The sequence below is a fragment of the Physeter macrocephalus genome, chromosome 14 (genome assembly GCF_002837175.3).
Source record: "Physeter macrocephalus isolate SW-GA chromosome 14, ASM283717v5, whole genome shotgun sequence".
Taxonomy (NCBI): Eukaryota; Metazoa; Chordata; class Mammalia; order Artiodactyla; family Physeteridae; genus Physeter; species Physeter macrocephalus.
This window is the reverse complement of record NC_041227.1, coordinates 102249860-102263141: the sequence shown is the minus strand read 5'-3', so window position 1 is coordinate 102263141 and position 13282 is coordinate 102249860. Positions and strand designations below refer to the sequence as shown.

At 35.2% G+C, this 13282-nt stretch overlaps 1 protein-coding gene across 1 annotated transcript in view; it reads left to right on the top strand.

Moving 5' to 3' along the window:
• Positions 1-13282, top strand: part of MED13 (mediator complex subunit 13) — a 97125-nt gene that overhangs the window by 17470 nt on the left and 66373 nt on the right. Inside the window, exons 4-8 of the mRNA XM_024127526.3 lie at positions 9025-9170; positions 10037-10234; positions 11695-11889; positions 12474-12636; positions 12831-12941. Coding sequence (XP_023983294.1) covers positions 9025-9170; positions 10037-10234; positions 11695-11889; positions 12474-12636; positions 12831-12941 — 813 coding nt within the window. The remainder of the gene's footprint in view (positions 1-9024; positions 9171-10036; positions 10235-11694; positions 11890-12473; positions 12637-12830; positions 12942-13282) is intronic.

Genomic DNA, 13282 nt, shown 5'->3' with positions numbered 1-13282 from the left:
TTAGAACAGCTAACTTTATTAGCATATTTTCGTTTTCTGTCTTAGAATAAAGAATCTTTTGTTTAATTTCAGTACTTAAGGAACATTTTTCTACAATAGAAGATTATCTGTTGAGGTTTCGTCTGTAAAATTCTGCCTCACTCATGCCTTTTTGTCTTGGTTATTATAGTAAAAGCTCCTGGAGAGCAATTTTACTGTCTACAATACTTTATAGTAGCCTAACAGTACCTTGGAGTCTCATTGTAGTTGCACATATTTGTTTTAACTCTACTTTTCTAAGTGCTAAGTACCAAAAATTAGGTGATGTTATAAAATGATCTCTCTCCTTGAAAGACAAGCCATTGTGAATTTAGTATGGCAGTATTACCTAACATTCGCTTTGGCCTATAATATTTTCTGACTAGATTACCTTTAATATAGACATACTTTGGAGATATTGCAGGTTATTTTCCAGACCACCACAGTACAGCACATATAATAAATCGAGTCGCAAGAATTTATTTGGTTTCCAGTGCATTTAAAAGTTATGTTTACGCTATAACTGTAGTCTATTAAGTGTGCAGTAGCATTATGTCTAAAAAAACAGTGTATATAACTTAATTAAAAGTATTTTATTTAAAAAATACTAACCATCATCTGAACTTTCAGCAAGTCGTAATTTTTTTGCAATAGTAACATCAAAGATCACTTATCACAGATCACCATAACAAGTATAATAATGAAAAAGTTGGAAATGTGAGAATTAGCAAAATGTGACGCAGAAACATGAAGTGAACATGTGCTTGAAAAAATGGTGCCGACAGACTTGCTCGATGCAGGGTTATCATACACCTTCATTTGTAAAGTGCTCAGTTATCTGCAAAGTACAATAAAGCAAGGTATACCTCTGTAAGAATTTCAGAAATTTTGTCCCATATTTAGAATGTTTAGTTTTTTCCTCCTATATCATGCACAAACTTGGCTTATTTTAAACCATTTTATAACTAGATCAGACTGTATTGGAAACATGCTAGCAGTATAGGAGGTGATGTTTTTCTTAAAATAGGTAACTGAAAGTGAGAGCTTGCTGTTAAGTAGGGCAGTGCAGATAAATAGTGGGAGCAGAGAGATTATTCTCTTTTAGTATTTTATGTATGAAATGAAACAGTTGAAAGCTGTATTTTTTTTAAAGATTTTTTTTTTGATGTGGACCTTTTTTTTAAAAAAATAAATTTATTTATTTGTTTGGCTGCGTTGGGTCTTCGTTGCTGTGCGCGGGCTTTCTCTAGTTGCGGCGAGCGGGGGCTACTTTTTGTCATGGTGTGCGGGCTTCTTATTGCAGTGGCTTCTCTTAGTTGCGGAGCACAGTCTCTAGGCATGCGGGCTGCAGTAGTTGTGGCACACGGGCTCTAGAGTGCAGGCTCGGTAGTTGTGTGGCACAGGGGCTTAGTTGCTCCACGGCATGTGGGATCTTCCTGGGCCAGGGCTCGAACCCATGTCCCCTCCATTGCAGGAGAATTCTTAACCACTGCGCCACGAGGGAAGTCAGATGTGGACCATTTTTAAAGTCTTTATTGAATTTGTTATAATATATATTTTTTTATGTTTCGGTTTTTTGGCCATGAGGCACGTGGGGTCTTAGCTCCCGGACCAGGGATTGAACCCACACCCCCTGCATTGGAAGGTGAAGTCTTAATCACTGGACCCCCAGGGAAGTCCCGAAAGCTGTATTTTTAAGAACTCTAGTTCACTAACTAAGTACGAGGATATAAAGTTCAGGTATCCTAGCCTCTTTGTCTTTAAGCATAAAGAACATGAGTCTGTTTTAGGTTGTTGCATAAACTTACAGATGTTCTTGGAAGTATTTGCAATTTAGATTTTGGAATTTGCTATTGAGTTACTGAGTAAGCACACAGCATTCGTAATCATTTGTATAGAGAGCATACTTACTTGATCCCTAAAACTAATCAAATTCCAGTTTCTCTGTGTTTAGATTATTATTGCTTGAGTCACTTCCTTAATAAATGTTTTCCTTGACATAAAGTATTTTTAGTAATTTCCCTTTATACTCTTAAATTTTGCCCCCTACCAAGAAATTTATCTTTTAATGTTACCTGAAAAACATGTAAAAAGCTTGTAATGTTAAAAAATGTATATTTGTTCTAACCAGTTCAATATGAAATTTTCTTAACTTTTTTAGCATGTTGTCTTTTAAATTCTCATATCCTTTTTTGCTGTTTAGAGAGAGATGCTTTGAAAACTGATTTCTGCCTGTTTTATGTCAATACATATAATGGGCATTTCCCTCTCAAAAGTTAAACACTAGTGTTTGCTAAGATAAAAATACTATTTAGAAATTGTTATGTATTTATACGTTCTGTAACTCAACTTTAACAGTTATAGAAGAATTCTATCAGAAAAGAAGACACTTGAAAGAAAAGCACAAATATGGCTTCATAGGCATCCCCACATTTAGTAATGAGATTAGTTGCATATATGTTTGTTTACTTTAGGTGCATTCTTTGAGGAAAATAAATGTATGAGACTTATGAGTAATTTTTTAAAATTCTAATGTTTCAGCTGATATCAAGAGTAATGTTTGGTATTAACAAGAGGTATGAGAGTCACACTCTTGATTTAGTGGGTTATTTTTGTTTGTTGTTTTGTTTTTTTGTTTTTTTGCGGTACGCAGGCCTGTCACTGTTGTGGCCTCTCCCGTTGCGGAGCACAGGCTCCGGACACGCAGGCCCAGCGGCCATGGCTCACGGGCCTAGCTGCCCCGCGGCATGTGGGATCTTCCCAGACCGGGGCACAAACCCATGTCCCCTGCATCGGACTCTCAACCACCGCGCCACCAGGGAAGCCCGATTTAGTGTTTTTCTTGAGCTGTGTTATAACATAGGCCACACCATCGCTTTGTTGAGAAACTTTTTTTTTTTTCCAGCCCTACAGTTTATGGGCTGTTTATATTTCCTTTAAATTGTGGTTGCAAACCAGCAAGTTGTTTTCTGAGTTCTTCTCTTTCTTTTAGTACTTTATCAAGTGTAACTAGTAACAGTCAAACTACATTTTCACTTGATGTGTTCCCCCAATTCTGTAAGTTCATTTAGGCATGTTTTCTGCATTCCAGATTATTTGGGGCAACAGTTTTTTGAAGTATTTATCCATTATGTAACATGGGTTACCATTTTCCTCACTGTTTTTCAGTGTTTTATATTCCTTGCTACCAGTCCTCTGATTGCAAAACTAATGCCACATATTTAGGTTTTTGTCATGGTAGTCCCTCACCTTTGGTGCCAGTTTCTGTATCAGCTATTGCTGTGTAACAAACTACCCCAAAACATAGGGGTTTAAAACAGCAGTTATGTATTCTCACTAATGTACCTACAGGTCAGCCAGGGGTTAGCCAATCTAGTCACACTGTAAACCATAGTGTGGGTAGAAGTGTATTCCGTATGATTCTCATTCTCTTTAGACCAGTGAGCCAGTCAAGGCATGTTCTTATGGCAATTTAAAGAAGCACCAGAGGGCAAGCTAAATTGCATAAGCATATTTCAAGCTTCTGCTTGGCCAAAGCAAGTCACAAAGTGAGCCTAAGTCAAAGGTTGGGGAAGTATATTTCACTTCTAATAAGAGGGACTACAAAGTCTGGATAAAAGGAGGGATGAACAAAACATGACAAAGTTACAGTAATCAAAACAGTGTGGTTCTGTCATAAAGACAGACATGTAAACCAATGGAAGAGAATAGAAAGTTCAGAAATAAATTTGTGTGTACGTGTTCAAATAACCTCTGACAAGGGTGCCAGGACCACTCAATGGGGAAAGGATATTCTCTTCAACAAATGGTATTGGGAAAACAGGGTATTCACATGTAAAAGAAAGAAGTTGGACCCTTATATACAAAAAGTAACTTAAAATGGATTAAAAACGTAAAACCTATAACTATAAAACTGCTAGGAAAAAACATAGTGGAAAAGATTCATGTCACTGGATTTGGCAATGATTTTGTGGTTATGACACCAAAAACATAGGCAGCAGAAGCAAAAATAGACACGTGGGACTAGATCAAGCCTAAATACCTTTGTGCGTCAAAGGACATAATCAACAGGGAAAAGGCAGCTTATGGAATGGGAGAGAATATTTGCAAATCATGTATCTGATAAGGTGTTAATATCCAGCATTATAAAGAACTCCTACAATCCACAAAATATCAAATAACCCAGTTTAAAAATGGGCAAAAGACTTCAGTAGACATTTCTTCAAAGAGCATGACATATACAAATGGCCAATAAGCATATGAAAGATGTTCAACATCACTAATCAGAGAAAAATAAATCCAAACCACAGTGAGATCCACCTCACATGTTAGGATGGCTACTATTGAGAAAATAAACAAGAACAAATGTTAGTGGGGGCAGAGAAATTGGAACCCATGTGCACAGTTAGTGGGATTGTAAAATTGTGCAGTCACTATGGAAAATGATATGGAGGTTCCTCCAAAAATTGAAAATGAAACTACCATATGATCCTACTACTACTTCTGAGTGTATATCCAAAGGAAGCAATCCTACTTCTGAATGTGTGTCCAAAAGAATCTAAAGCAGGATTTTGAAGAGGTATTTGCACACCCATGTTCATAGCAACATTATTCCTAATAGCCAAGAGGTAGAACCAACCCAAATATCCATTGGTGGATGATGGCTAAGCAAAATGTGTTATATGCATAAAATGAATTATTATTCATCCTTAAAAGGAAAGAAATCCTGTTATGTGCTACACCATGGATAAACCTTGAGGACCTTATGCCAAGTGAAATAAGCCAGTCACAAAAAGACATACTGTGTAATCTACTTATGTGAAGTATCTCAAGTAGTCAAGTTCATAGAAGCAGAAAGTAGAATGGTGCTTTTAAGGGGCTGGTGGGGGGGAAGTAGAAAGGGGAATTGTTGTTTAATGAGTGTAGTTTCAGATTTGCAGGATGATAAAGTTTTGAAGGTCTGTTTTACAACGGTATGCATATACTTAACGCTACTGACTGGTACACTTAAAATTGGTTAAGGTGGTACATTTTATGTTGTGTGTTTTTTTTTTTTTTTCCTTTTTCTCTTGCGGTACGCGGGCCTCTCACTGTTGTGGCCTCTCCCGTTGCGGAGCACAGGCTCCGGACGCGCAGGCTCAGCAGCCATGACTCCGGCATGTGGGATCCTCCCGGACCCGGGCACGAACCCGTGTTCCCCGCATCGGCAGGCGGACTCTCAACCACTGCGCCACCAGGGAAGCCCTATGTTGTGTTTTTTTTACAGTGATTAAAAAAATGAGAGAGGGGTGAAGAATTGGGACCAATAACTCTATCTTCCACAGATACTAAAGTTATGATTCCTTTTATCAAGAAATTTACAACCTGGCAGGGAGTTAAACTAGTAAATAATAGTAATGCTATTATAAATATTATTATAAGCATAGAATATTATGGGAGCACAGAAATCATGCTTAAAGGAGTCTTAAGGAATGATTAAGAAATGGAGAGAAATTTGTGGTAAACAAAGGGGTAGTTCTTGGTGGATTAAGTATCTGTCTAGAGAGTTTGGCAAGGATCAGATTGTGAAGGGTCTAAAGTGCTGTGCTAAGGTTTTAGGGGTTTTTTGACTTAGTCCTGAAGGCATTGGGGAGCTACTGATTTTGAGCCTCCCAGTTACATGATTAGAATTAACTTTTAGATACCTGACAGTGGTGTAAAGAAAGGTAAATTAGAGATTTTAACAGCTACTCAGACCTTAAAAAGACAAAAAAACAAAAAATAATAAATTGTTTAAGAACTAGAATCACTAGCAATTGGTGATAGATTAGCTGAATGTAGGGAGTTTCAGGAAAGTGAAAAATTGGGGATGATTTATATTGCTGGCTTGTACAACTATATACAGATATAAACTAGATAAGAAGAGGAATATGTTTGGGTAGAGAAAATAGGTGGTTCAGATGTGGACTTTACAGTATTTAGTACTGTGTGCCAAGGACCTATTCTAGATGCTGGGGATACAACATTGAACAAAGGAAACAGATTCCTCCTCCAGTAGCACTTACAATCTTGGTGACTATAAGAAATAAACAAACTGTATAATATGTTAGATTGTGATTATTTTTTTAAGCCAAAACAAATCCCAGAAGAGGAATTGAGGGACAGTTTAAAGTAGGGTGATCAGTGAAGACCTCACCTAGAAAGTCTTTAAACAAAAACCTGATGAAAGTGAATATAGCTATTTAGAGTGTTCCAGATGGAGTAACAGTAGGTAAAAAGGCCTGATGTGTTTAAGGAACAGCAGAGAGGTCAGTTGAGGGAGAAGGGGAAGTATTAGAGGAAGACTAGTAAGAAATGAGATTGGCGAAGTAATAGGTATTGGGGGGTAGGCTGATATAAGGCACCATAAGAAATAATAACTTTTATGACGTTACCCAAGTGTGATTCTTTTTCCCTTAGGAATTAAAAGTTTATTTTCATTATCTAGGCCTTGTTAAGTCCGTATCTTAGTATGCTGTACCTGATTTTTGTTACAACACTTACCATAACTGTAATTAAATAATTGTGCTTAGCATAGTGTCGTGTGCTTTGCTATAAAATATTTTTTGAATAAAGCATTTTATACTTTTGAATAAAGGAATAACACTTGCCTTCACTTGGTGGTTTAGTGTATATAGTGCATTTAGATCTGACTATAATACTAAGTTTAATGCAGAGTTGTTTTGAGTGTGTGTGGGTGGGGAGAGTGACATGTATGTTTTGTTTTAAGCATTTAGAGTTAGGTTTGCGTTTGGTTACTTTTTTTTTTCTTTTGTCTATTTTGTAGTATAGGTTCCTCGCCACTGCTGGAAAGCAGTAATAAAATTGAGTTTATTTTAAATGAGCATTAGCAATGGTCTGTCTTTGGATGGATGGTTTTCTAAGTGTATTAGTTAACAAGTCTCTTATCTTGATTTGGTGATTATTTTAGATTTATATGTCGACCCTTGAACAGCACGGGTTCACTTATATGCAGATTTTTTCCAGTAATAAATACTGTATAGTATTGCATGATCCATGGTTGGTCAAATCTGTGGATTCAGAACCTTGCATATGGAGGATGGGAGTAGGTTATATGGGGATATTCCATTGCATGGAGAGGGTTGGCACCCCTAACCCCCCTGTGTTACAGTTCAAGGGTCAACTGTACTCTTATATCAAAGCAAATGTCTGTAGTCTCTGTAATTACTCAACCATAGTTATTCCAGTAGACTTAGTTTTTTAATCAGAAGAAACAAGCTTAATTTATTTATTAAATAATGTCAATAATTTTATTTCCTATAATCATCAATTATATCTCAATAAGGCAGGAACAAAAAAATTGGCTAAATGCAGTGTGGTATCTTGGATTGGATTCTGGAACATAAAAAGGGCGTAAGTGGAAAAATCTGGTGAAGAAATAAAAGACTGGCATTAGTTAATAGTAGTAATGTGCCAGTGTTAATTACTTGTTTGACAAATGTAGCATGATTATGTAAGATGTTAGGGGAAACTGGGTGAAGGGTATATGGGAACTTTCTGTACTATCTTTGTAACTTTTCTATAAATTCAAAATTATTCTGAAAATAAGTTTGTTTTTTTAAAAACAACAAAAGCTACTGGGATGGGGAAGAATACAGTAATCACTAAATAATGTATAGAATTCAAATTTTAAAAATTTAAGAGTAAAATGATTCAGGTAGTACAGAATGGTTTCATAAATTTAGAAAAAGCGAAGATCCTTGCTTAATTACTCTAGTCCCGTTCCCTGGAAGTAACCAGGTTTTGTTTTTTATTTTTGTTTTTTAATTTTTTGTTTACTTCTTCTGGTGGTTACTGCCATAATTCCAGAGATGCTTATACCTCTAGGCCTTGATTGATCGACTTTAGACAGTGTCTACTGACTCTTTACCATGAAAGATTTGTTTTATTAGTTATATCATTTTCAGGTTTTAGACATTATTTGTTGACATATATATGATGAAGAAATTCTCAGCTCTGCATTACTCTTGACCTCTTTCCTACCTTCTATTTCCCCACTTCTGTTAACTGCAGTATTACTTTTACTATAACTTAATTTTAATTCATTATGCCCTTGCCTTGTCCAGAAATAATTCAAGGGGCTTATAGATATATGCAACAGATTTTGAGCTTATTAGTGGTTATATTTTAAATATATATTTATATTTTAAGATGATTTTTAAGATAAATGAGTGGAGAAGGAATAAGGAAAGTAGATTCTTCTTAGTGTATAATCTCATTCCCTTCTGGGCCACTCGACATTTCTAAATTTTATCTTAAGGATACATCTGCTTTCCTCTTGGGAACTTTTATTTTCCAACCTGTATACCCAGTCATATCTAAATTTCATAAGATGTTCTATTTTGCATATAACTTTGATTGTAGGATGCCTTCAGTTGTAAGACCCATCATTGCTTTAAAATAACTATTCATTGGGGATGGTGGGGGGCAGTACATTAAATGCTTGGTTAATTGAATTCAGCCCAATTTCAAAATAGTAAAATGAGAAAATATATTTGTATTTAATTTTTTTATATAGAGGGGAAAACAAACAAAAATATTGGGTCATCTTTAATTCTCTTGTACACCTAGATTTTTTTTCACCAAAGTAACCTTTCTTTTTTCCTTTAAGAAAAATTGAGACTATAAGCCTGCCTTTTGCATTAAACCCACTCCCCCACCTTTATTTATTTTGGTGGCTATATCATAATTGTATGTGTGGGTGTACCTAACTTGTTTAACTGGTTCCTTTCTTTGCAGCTTTTTCTATTATAAGCAGTACTGTGAAGAACATTTCTTATAGCTAAATCTTTGCTCATATCCGTGGGTTTTTTTTTTTTTTTTTTTTTCCCTTTAGATGATGAGGTGGGATTTCTGGGTTAAAGAGAATGTACATTTTTGTGGTATAACTTCGTAAAAAAGAAAAGCAACTTGACTTTGTTTTGGCTATAAATCATTACTAAAATATAACTTTTTCTTCTTTATTAGTGAACACTTGTCCTGCTCTTTCACCTTCTTCTTGCATGGAGACAGCAATGTTTGTACCAGTGTGGAAATTAACCAACATCAACCTGTATACCTTCTTAGCGAAGAACATATCACCCTTGCTCAACAGTCTAATAGCCCATTTCAAGGTAGATTATTTTATTGGCTTAGTTGTTTGATCTTTTATTGTTGTTTCAAGAAAAAATTCTTACTGAAATTGGTAGCGATCAATGAGATTTCCCCCGATCTTTAGCCTAATGATGATTCTGATGTAGTTTACTTCTTCCCCATTTGAGTATTAAGTCAATGAAATAAGTTTTTTAATACAAATATTTAAAAAATTTCTTGTACATGAATGTTCGCATAATTTAAAGTGTTTCTTTAAATAGCCTCTAGATGGTGTACATGTTCATATTTTCAAAGTTATCTTGTGTATCAGATCACATAAGCCATTTTTAATATAGGTACACAGAACTTTTGATATAATTCTTACTGTGAAAGTGGTTTAACTCTAGAGGAAATATTTTATAAGATGGATGATATGTTTTTAAGAACTGGCAGTATGTTCTTGTTTTAATTCTAAGCCTAGTTTTGCTCTTTAAAAATTTACATGGCAGCATATAATAAGTACTTAGATTTATTTACACACACACACACACACACACACACACACACACACACACACACACACATTATTTTTCCTCAAATTGCTTTTCCTTAGGGGAAAGTCAAGAGAAGTTGAAGGCTATACAAGTATTCCCAGTTTATGTAGGAATTCTGTCCATCTGAGATTTTGGGGTAGACAAAATTTTAAGTTTTTATAATAAACTCAGTGTTGTACTTTATCTTCAAAATAATGAAGTACAATAAATTGATTTTCTCTGGAATTGATCATTATGGATTTCCTTTTCTTCCTTTTTTTGAATTGCATAATTACTTGCCATACTGTTCAATGTCATCTTATTTGGTATAATCATCTTTAGTTACTTACTTGATATCTGTTTTGGATTTCTAGTTATCTTAAGCCCATTTGGACTAAATGGCACTCTCACAGGACAGGCATTCAAGATGTCCGATTCAGCTACAAAAAAATTGATTGGTGAATGGAAACAGTTCTATCCTGTCTCATCTTGTTTGAAGGAGATATCTGAAGAAAAACAGGAAGATATGGATTGGGAAGATGATTCTTTAGCTGCAGTAGAAGTTCTTGTTGGTAGGAATTCTGAGTATTTAATCCTAAGGGGGGAAATATGTGACTATATGTATTAGTTAGATTTTGCTGAATAATAACTCTGATATCTTAGTGGCTTTTAACAGCAGACATTTATTTCTTCCTTATTTCCTGCTTACAGTACATAAGGGCTGCAGTTTGGTTGTGGTTTGGCTCCCTGTGTCTTCTCATCCTGCAACCTAGGTTCAAGGAGTACCCCAGTATCTGGGACATACTATTCTTACAAGAACAGAGGAATAATAGGGACTGAGCCTAACCATATAAGTGTATTTAAAGCTTCTGCTAGGGATATGATGTATGTTGCATCTGTTCACACTCCATTAGGTAAAACTAGTCATATGGCCAAGCCAAAGTCATTGGGGCAGGGAAATATATTCCACCTAGAGGGAAAAATGCTAAAGGTGGGAAGAAAATAATTGTGAATGAATAATATTTGGAGGTTGGAAAGTTGACAGCGTGTGTGATGCAGTATTTTAACATTTGGTAAAGCTGTTGCCTCTGATAAAAGGCAGAAAATGTATACCAAAAGGACTTGTGGCTTTGATTTGCTTTGTCCAGGTCAGCACTATTTAGGTTGGCTTTATTATATTTATCTTCTTACTTAGGGACCTAGGTTAACAAGGTAAACTATATTTGAGACATGCAGAGACAAGGCAGAGGACAAGTAGGAGAGGCTGCATTGATCCTGCAAGTACATCTGAAGTTCCTATTGGGATGTGGCATCTATCACATGCACTTACATTCCAGAGCAAGTTGCACAGCCCAGCTTAACAATGAGGTGAAGATGTATACTCCACCTTAGAGAGACATGGGAGGTGTGGGGAATGTATGGGTGAACAGATAATTGGTTGAGCAGATTAGAATTTGCAACACTGTATTTAATGGATTCATATGGTAAATGTTATATATGAGATTACCTTTTTTTAAATAAAAGAAATACCAGTATTCAATTTCAATAAATATATTACCAGAGTAGTTGTGTCAAAAACAAAAACAAAACACAAACATATATTTGGCTTTTTAAATAGAGGCATATAAAGAAGAAAACAGAAAATGGTCCGTATTTCTAGTGCCGGTTACCTTTGTTAAAGTTTTAAAATAAATTTGGTCAAATTTGTAAATAAAGATCTTTTCTTTTTTTAAAGAAATACACATTCGTGGTTATAAAATCCAAAAGCAAAAAGAGAAAGCTGCTTTCTTCTAAGTCTCTGTCACTAAAGGTAACCACTACTACCAGGCTCTTGTGGCTTCTTCAAGAAAAACCTTATGCCAGAAAGAGTACATTTATAAAAGTACATTAAATGTATTTTTATTTTAACAAGTGTGATCATATTATATCTACTTTTCCGTTATTGCACTTTTGAGTGAAACTAATCCCACTACAGTCACAATAGTAATTGATTTTCTTATCCTTTTTTTTTTTTTTTTTTTTTTCCTTTTAGCTGGTGTCCGAATGATCTACCCAGCATGCTTTGTTCTAGTCCCTCAGTCAGACATTCCTACTCCTAGCTCTGTGGGATCCTCTCACTGTTCAGCTTCTTGCTTGGGTGTCCACCAAGTGCCTGCTTCCACAAGAGATCCTGCTATGTCTTCGGTTACTCTTACCCCACCTACATCTCCTGAGGAAGTTCAAACAGGTATTGTACTAGTTTGTTTCATTAGCTCTAGTGATAAATCTGTTATCTTGAATATAGTAAACACTTAAAAAATAATTATTTTGGAATAATTTCAAACTTACTGAAGTGTTTGTAAGTACAGTGCAAGGAACTCTTCTCATTCAGATTCCCAAACTGTTAACATTTGCTCCATCACCCTCTGTCTATGCATACATTCTTTATCACTGGTCTTTTTCTGAACCATTTGAGAAAAAGCTGCAGACATGATGCCCCATCACCCCTAAGTACTCAGTCTGTTTCCCAAAATTAAGTACTTTCCTATATGACTACCATGTAATCTTCCAAGTCAGGAAATTAACATTGATATAATGCTATCATCCAGTTCCCATTCCCTATTCAAATTTTTTTTTTTGCTTTCTGTATTTTAAGTAAAGTGACATGCTTTTTGGCCTCAAAATATAAGTAGGCTTACCAGATAGCTATTGGTAAGCTATCTATCTTACCAGGGCAAGTGATGTCAGAAATTAAAAAAAAAAACAAAAACAAAATAATGTTATTTTAAACCTACCTTTATTCTCCTATAGCCTGTTCTTTTTTGTTTTCAGTTGATCCTCAGTCTGCCCAGAAATGGATCACATTTTCTTCAGTATCTGATGGCTTCAGCTCTGATAGTACTAGCCATCATGGTGGGAAAATACCCAGAAAATTAGCAAATCATGTGGTGGATAGAGTTTGGCAAGAATGTAATTTGAACAGAGCACAGAACAAGTATGTATTTTCATCTTCAAGTTTAAAAATTGTATGTTGGTAGTTACTTGTATATAAGAGATATTTAAAGTATAAACCGTTATTCATATGATTTTAATTGAAAAATTGATTTTTAAAAATTCAACTTTAATGCTTAATTCAGGGTTACAAAAAATTTTATGAATTCTAAAGAGTTTTATAATTTCAAATCTTAGGAGGAAGTATTCGGCTTCATCAGTTGGTCTATGTGAAGAAGAGACAGCCGATAAAGTAGCATCCTGGGATTTTGTTGAAACTACACAAAGAACAAATTGCAGCTGTTTGAGGTAGATTTTTTTTTTCTTTTCCATTTGATTGATGTCGGTATATACACGTGTGTGTGGTAGTTTCTTATGCTGTTGCATATTTAGGCCCCACTTTGTTTGAGATACCTTACGTAAACACACTGTTAGGATTTTTTCCAAAAGAAAAAAATATGAGGAAAATAAAAATTCAGTAATACGGAGCTGGTTGTAGAAGGACATACAAATGTATGTCATAGGTTCTTATACAGGTACCAGAGCTGGACTGTGAAAGCTTGGATTCATAGCGAAATAAAGAATTTTATACTGAATTATGGAATATATAGCATCTATAAGGTAAGAGGAACACAAGTCTCTTGAGAAAA